This window comes from Lepidochelys kempii, chromosome 1 (genome assembly GCF_965140265.1).
Source record: "Lepidochelys kempii isolate rLepKem1 chromosome 1, rLepKem1.hap2, whole genome shotgun sequence".
Taxonomy (NCBI): Eukaryota; Metazoa; Chordata; order Testudines; family Cheloniidae; genus Lepidochelys; species Lepidochelys kempii.
In genome coordinates this window covers 1,409,642-1,417,485 of record NC_133256.1, presented here as the reverse complement: position 1 = coordinate 1,417,485, position 7,844 = coordinate 1,409,642, and the positions used below count along the sequence as shown (strand labels likewise).

At 43.5% G+C, this 7,844-nt stretch overlaps 1 protein-coding gene across 1 annotated transcript; it reads left to right on the top strand.

Annotated features, from left to right (window-relative positions):
• The first annotated feature begins 5,679 nt into the window (after nt 1-5,679).
• LOC140914089 (olfactory receptor 52R1-like) lies at nt 5,680-6,669 on the top strand. The gene has a single exon (XM_073351184.1). It carries the CDS (start codon nt 5,680-5,682, stop codon nt 6,667-6,669), a length of 990 nt encoding a protein of 329 aa, XP_073207285.1.
• Nucleotides 6,670-7,844: the final 1,175 nt, after the last annotated feature.

Below are 7,844 nucleotides of genomic sequence, written 5' to 3'. Positions count from 1 at the left end.
GCCAATCCAGAAAAAAATAAGAACATACGAATAGCCATACTTGGTCAGACCAAAGGTCCATCGAGCCCAGTCTCCTCTCTTCCGACAGTGGCCAGTGCCAGGTGCCCCAGAGGGAATGAACAGAACAGAGAATCATTAAGTGATCCATCCCCTTTGCTCATTCCCAGCCTCTTGCAAACAGCGGCTAGGGTCACCTTCCTGCACATCCTGGCTAATTGCCATTGATGGACCTATCCTCCATGAATTTATCTAGTTCTTTTTTGAACCCTGTTATGGTCTTGGCCTTCACAACATCCTCTGGCAAGGAGTTCCACAGACTGTGTGTTGTGGGAAGAAATACTTCCTTTGATTTGTTTTAAGCCTGCTGCCTATTAATTTCATTTAGTCACCCCTAGCTCTTGTGTTATGAGAAGGAGTAAATGGCACTTCCTTATCGACTTTCTCTACACCAGTCATGATTTTACAGCCCTCAGGTATGTCCTCCCTTAGTCATGTCTTTTCCAAGCTGAAAAGTCCCAATCTTATTAATCTCTCATCACACAGAAGTGCTTCCATACCCCTATTCATTTTTGTTACCATTTCCTGAACCTTTTCCAATTTCAATATATCATTTTTTTGAGATGGGGTGACCACATCTGCACACAGGATTCAAGATGTGGGCACATCATGGGTTTATACAGAGGCAATATGATATTTTCTGTCTTATTATCTGTCCCTTTCTTAATGATTCCCAACATTCTGTTTGCTTTTTTGACTGCAGCTGTACATGGAGTGGATGGTTTCAGAGAATGACTTCAAGATCTCATTCTTGAGTGGTAATTTAGCCCCATCATTTTATATGTGTAGTTGGGATTATGCTTTCCAATGTGCATTACTTTGCATTTATCAACATGAAATTTCATCTGGCGTTTGGTTGCCCAGTCACCCAGTTTTGAGAAATCTTTTCATAGCTCTTCACAGCTATCTTTAGAAATTTTGAAGCATCTGCAAATTTTGCCATCTCACTGTTTCCCCCTTTTTACAGATCATTTATGAATATATTGAATAGGATTGGGCCCAGAACAGACCCCTGGGGAACATCAGTATTTACCTCGCTCCATTCTGAAAACTGACCATTTATACTATCCTTTGTTTCCGATCTTTTAGCCAGTTACCAATGCATGAGAGGACCTTCCCTCTTATCCCATGACAGCTTAATTTGCTTTAGCGCACTTGGTGAAGGACCTTGTCAAAGGCTTTCTGAGAATCTATGTACCCTACACCCACCAGATCCCATTTACCCACATGCTCGTTGATCTCCTCAAAGAATTCTAGTAGACTGGTGAGGCATCATTTTCCTTTACACACGTTGACTCTTCCCCAACAAATAATGTCTTTCTACGTGTCTGACAGTCTTGTTCTGTACTATAGTTTCAACCGGTTTGCCTGGTACTGAAGACAGGCTTACCATCCTGTAATTGCCGGCGTCACCTATAGAGCCATTTTTAAAAATTGGCATCACATTAGCTGTCCTCCAGCCATGTGGTACAGAAGCTGATTTAAATGATCGGTTACAGGCTACAGTTAACAGTTCTTCAGTTTCACATTTGAGTTCCTTCAGCAGTCTTGGGTGAATCCTATCTGGTCCTGGTGACTTCTTACTTTTTAAATTTATAAATTTGTTCCAAAACTTCCTCCAATGACACCTAAATCTGGGACAGTTCCTCAGATTTGTCACCTAAAAAGAATGGCTCAGGTTTGGGAATATCCTCACATCCTCAGCCATGAAGACCAATGCAAGGTATTCATTTTATTTTAATAACCTGTTTAATCTAGCTGAGCATTTCACAGTCACGATCACCATCCTGGTGTGGTGGTCTGTAATATATCCCTACCACTATATTCTTATGATTAGACATGGAATTACTATCCACAGAGATTCAATGCTTCAGTTTGATTCAGTTAAGATTTGTATTTGATTCTACATTTTCTTTCACCTATAGTGCCACTTCCCCACCAGCACGTCCTGTTCTGTCCTTCCGATATATTTTGTACCCTGGTATTACTGTGTCCCATTGATTATCCTCATTCCACCAAGTTTCTGTGGTGCCTCTGATATCAATATCCTCATTCAATATGAGGCACTCTAGTTCACCCATTTAATTATTTAGAATTTTAGCATTGGTATAGAAGCACTTTAAAATCTGGAGTCCTTTTAGCTGTCTGCCATTACATGATGTAGTTGAACGGGACACTTTTTCATTTCATTGTTTCTCATCAGATCCTACCTGTATTTTATCATTTTCCATCATCTCGTCCTCACTAGGACTTAGAGAATCTCCTTTAATAGAGCCTCCCCTTCGGGATGTCTCTGTCCGAACCATGTGTTCCTCTGCACCTGTCGGCTTCCCCCAACCCTTAGTTTCAAAACTGCTCTATGACCTTCTTAATGTAAAGTGCCAGCAATCTGGTTCCATTTTGGTTCAGGTGGAGCCCCTGCTTCCTCTATAGACTCCCCTTTTCCCCAAAGTTTCCCCATTTGTGAATCCCATTCAGCTAAACACTTCAATCTAATATGTCAGTGCCAATGAGTTCCACAGGTTAAATATGGATTCTGTTAAGAATTTTCTTTTCTCACTGTTATATGTTCAGACTTTCAATGTAATTGAATGTTTCCTTGTTCGTGTTATGAGACACAGTAAACTTTATTGCCTGATCTAGTTTCTTAATTGATAGATTCACAGTGTTCAAGCTCAGAAGGTTTCAGAGTAGCAGCCGTGTCAGTCTGTATCCATAAAAAGAAAAGGAGGACTTGTGGCACCTTAGAGACTAACACATTTATTAGAGCACAAGCTTTCGTGAGCTACAGCTCACTTCACTGGATGCATCAGAAGGGACCATTAAATCAACCAATCTGTCCTCTTGCATAACACACGCTATTAAATTTTACCCAGTTTCCCCAGTATTCATCTCCATGACTTGTGTTTGACTAAGTCCTGCTCCTCACTAGATTACATTGTAGAATCACAAAGCCATAGGATAAGAAGGGCCTTCAAGGGTCATCTAGTCTAACCGCCTGCCTGATGCAAGATTTATTATGACTAAACCATTCCCGACAGATGACTGTCCCTTCTCCTTTAGAAAACCTCCAGTGAAGGAACTTCCACAACCTCCCTAGGCATCTGTTCAATTGTTCTCCTATTCTTACAGTTAGAATTTTTTTCCAGATATTTCATCTAAATCTGCGATGCTGTAGTTTGAACCTATTGCCTCTTCTCCTGCCCTCTGTGGCAAAATAGGACAACTTTCCTCCAGCTTTTTATGGCAGCCTTCCAACTATTTGAAGACTGCTATCATGATCCCCGCTTAATCTCATCTTTTTGAAAGTAAACATGCCTGGTTCCTTCTGCCTTTGCTCATATGGCTTGTATTTCCTCCCGTTGATCATCTTTGTCATTCACCTCTGGATCCTCTCCAGGTAATCTACATCCTTTCTATACAGAGTGCCAAAATTGGACTCACCACTCTAACTAAGGCCTAACCAGTGCTGAATAGAGCGGTACTATATCCTACTGTGACTTGCATTTTATGCCTCCGCTAATACAATCTAACATTGCATTTGCCTTTTTTTGAAGCATCAGAAAGAATCCAAACCTCTGAGAGTTGTAGTTATGTCAACCTAACCCCTGTGTAGACACTATGAGGTCTTCCCACAACCTAGCTAGCACTTCTCAGGGAAGTGGATTACATACACTGATGGGAGAACCCCAGCTGTCAGTGTTAGTATCTACACCGAATCACTACGGAAATGCCACTGTAGCTTTCTAAGGGTAGAGAATCCCACTGTAGCTTTCTAAGGGTAGGGATTACAGAGCCCGTTATTACTATTTAAGATGAATAAATGAAGTTCTTTAAGTTTTTCTCTGTCCAGCATTTTCTCCTTCCTCCAATAATTTTGTGGCTCTTTTCTGCAACTCTTCAATTTTTCAACATCCCTTTTGAAATATGGACTCTGTGGTTCGACGAGTGAATTTCTCCATGTGCAGAGATAAAATCATTCCCCTGCTCAAACTCACGACTCCCTTGTTTATGCATATGAGGATCGCATCAGACCTTTTGGCTGCATCATCGCACTGGGAGCTCACGATGAGTTGGTTGCCCACAGGGACCCCTAAATCCTTTTCAGGGTCCCCACATTCCTTAATACAGTGCCCTAGTCTGTGGGTCAGGTCTGCATTCCCTGTTCAGAGACGATCACTTTGCATATGACTGTATTAAAACATTTTCTTTGCATGGGCCCAGATCAACTAAACACACCAGATCAATCAGTATGCCTGCCCTGCCCTCCTTATTGTAACCATTCTGCCAATCTTTGGGTCGTACACAAATTTTATCTGCAGTGGTTTTCTATTTGCTTCCAGATCATTGATGAAAATATTGAATAGGATCAGGCATAGGACTGATCCCTGAAGAACCCCACTAAAACATCAAAATTTGCTGACAATAGCCCATTGACAACTGCTTTCTGGGATCTGTCAGTTAGGCAGTTTTAAGTCCATTTTACATGTGCTCGATTGATATTCTACAGTGTTCTTTTTTTTTATTAGGATGTTTTCCCCTACTAAATCAAATGCCTCAGAGAAATCAAAGTCTATTGCATCCACATTATTCCTTTGATCAACCATATATATGTTCTCCCATTAAAGGATGAAATTATACTGCTTCTTTCCAAATGCAGAACAATTTTTTTTTAACACATCTCCTTTTTCTGAAAGATTAACATCGCTGCCTTCGCTTGGCTACTGAACCGGGGTTTGTCCAAAGTTCTGTATTTTCTTGACTATGGAATTGTGACTTTTTGAATATCTAATGAACTCTTCTGAAAGAACTCCCAATTTTCATTCCCGTTTTTCTGTCTATTTTTTTCCTCCCAATCAGTTTTGCTTTGGGGAATTAACCCATTTGAAGCAATAAGGCTCTCCTCTATCATATGCCCCCTTCTTTATCTCTTCTCTAAACTAAGCAGTCACAGACTTTTCAATCTGTCTGCATATGGCAACCCTTTTAGAGAGACTGGGTAACCAAAACTGAGTTCATAGAGCAGGTTATTCTTCATCCCATTCCTTAGGCATCCAAACATTGTCTTTGTTTTGGCCACTGCTATGCACAAGCAGGTGTTTCCATGGAGCTGCTATCAATGACTCCCAGGTCTTTTCCCTGAGGTATGTTCCAGTTGGAATATTTTCACTTGGCACATATCTTGGCAATGGTTTGTTTTTTCCCCACTGTCAGATTTTGAGCAATCAGGTGAATGCAGAACTCCCTAGAGCATGGACTTGTTAGCCTGGCTTTCATTGCATTAAGGAACGATGATGGATAACCAGTATCCACATTCATGTTTACTCCTGGTGCCTATTAAGTTTTCTCAGACCATGAAATGTAGGAATTATTGATGCAAGAAGCCCCATAAACTATGGAATTGGCATTAGTAGAGTCAGTTGTTCATAATTCATTTATCTGAATGATGAAAATATAATTTTTCAGGTTGTGAAAAGCGACCAATCTGCCTCACCCATGAGAACAGCCTCCAATAGCATATGTTGTATCTCATATTAACATTGTCTCTCCATCCAGGAATTTGTACTACTACCATCACCATAGAGCCTGGGCACATACAGGAAGCCAGGGGAACATATGTACATGCAGGAGACACCGTTCTGCCTCAGAGTAGAACACCTTCTCCTCTACTCCATGTCAGGTTCCAACACAACTGACTTCACCAACCCCTCCACCTTCATCCTGCTGGGTGTTCCTGGCCTGGAGGCAGCCCATGCCTGGATCTCCATCCCCTTCTGCGCCATGTATGTCATAGCCGTCTTGGGGAACTTCACCATCCTGTTCATTGTGAAGACAGAGTCGAGTCTCCATGGGCCCATGTACTATTTTCTTTTCATGCTGGCCATCACTGACCTGGTCATATCTACGACCATCATGCCCAAAATGCTGGCAATATACTGGTTCAATTCCAGGGAGATCAATTTCAGTACCTGCCTCACCCAGCTGTACTTTCTTCACTGTTTCTCAGTGATGGAGTCTGGGATCTTCGTGGCCATGGCTTTTGATCGCTACGTTGCCATCTGCCATCCCCTGAGACATTCCACCATCCTGACAAACTCTGTGGTGGCCAAGATTGGCCTGGCCATGATGCTGCGGGGTGGCATGCTTGCATTGCCCTTTCCCTTCCTAGTGAGGCAGTGGCCATATTGCAAAACCAACATCATCCCCCAGCCGTACTGCGCCCACATGGCTGTGGTGAACCTGGCCTGTGCCGACACCCGTGCCAGTAGTTATTATGGTCTCTTTGTGGTATTCTGTGTGATTGGTCTGGATGTGAGTTTTATTTCCCTGTCCTATACCCAGATCCTCAGAGTCATCTTCAGCCTCCCCACAAAGGATGCCCGGCTCAAGACTTTTGAGACCTGTATCTCCCACCTCTGTGCCATCTTAGTCTTTTACATCCCAAATCTCTTCTTCTCCCTCATGTACAGATTTGCCCAGAATGTGCCCCTGCATTTCCATGTTCTCATTGTCAATGTGTACCTCTTGATGCCCCTCATGCTAAACCCCATCATCTACGGGGTGAGGACCAAACAGATCCGGGACAGGCTGCTCCGGCCCTGTACTCATTAAGGAACCTAAATTTTTCTCCTGGTGCTCTGGCTCTCAGACCGAGCTCCATGCAGAGCTGGCTGGTGATATGGTGATGGACCCCCTTCCCTGAAACACTTACATGGTAGTCAGAGTGATATTATATCTTTTCCTGGAATTGCTGTGCTGTGTCAGTGTGACAAACTGGGGAATCGGTCTATGTACAAGTTACGCCCTAACCCCCTATTACTTCAAGGCTCTGCTCCCTGACCCACCTATCTCCCCAGCAGACCTGATCGGTTAGGGGTTCTCAGACCACGCCTCCTGAATGGGGCCGAGAAGTTCAGGAATATTTTTTGTGTGCATGTGCATCCTTATGTGCATCCATGTGTGTGTGTGTGTGAGTCTTTGTGTATGTGTGCACGTGGGTCCATGTGTTTGTCTGTCGAGATCTGTGTACCCATGTGTATGTGCACTTGCATCTGTGTGTGTGTGTGGTCTTGTGTATGTGTGTGCATGTGCATCCGTCCGTGTGTGTGTGCGTGCGTGCACTCATGTAGTTCCGTGTGTGTTTGCATGTGCGTCCGTGTGTTTGCACTCTCAGAATATCCCACAGCCCAGAGGTTTAGCACCCACACCTGGAATTTGGGAAACCCACTTTCAAATCCCTGGTCCACTGAAAGTTTATTTGTGCAAAATGGAACAGCTCCAGCCACAGAGACTGAGAGCTCCACCCAGAAAGCCATTTGCCTGCTGTTCAGGGCACACGTGTGACGTGGGAGACCTGTGTTTCTGTCCCTGCTCCGAATCAAGTAGAGCAGAGATTTTGGATCTTGTTCCCCCACGACTCTCTTGGGTCCCTAAGGAAATGTGCTGACCTGTCCTAGGCACCTCGCTCCAGGAGAGGGCTCATAGTGGACAGTCCCATGTGGAAATAGGCACCTATCTCTAGCTCATCATCCAGGCTCCTAGAAGCCCAAATCAGTGGAAGTTAGGTGCCTTAGAACCCATGTGAACCACTAGAAAATCCTCCCATTGGATGAGTATTCCCCATGGACATCTCCATTCGAGACCTATCAATTAGCCAGTTCTCACTCCATCTAATAAATACTCTATTGATACTCTCTGCTGCTAGACATGCGGACAGCGTTGGCAACGGGTGTTAGGGGGCTTATTCCTTCACCCACTTACTTCCCTGGTCCTTCTCGCATGAACAG

Coding starts and splice junctions, on each gene's coding strand:
- LOC140914089 (XM_073351184.1), top strand. CDS start 5,680: ATGCAGGAGACACCGTTCTGCCTCAGAGTAGAACACCTTCTCCTCTAC.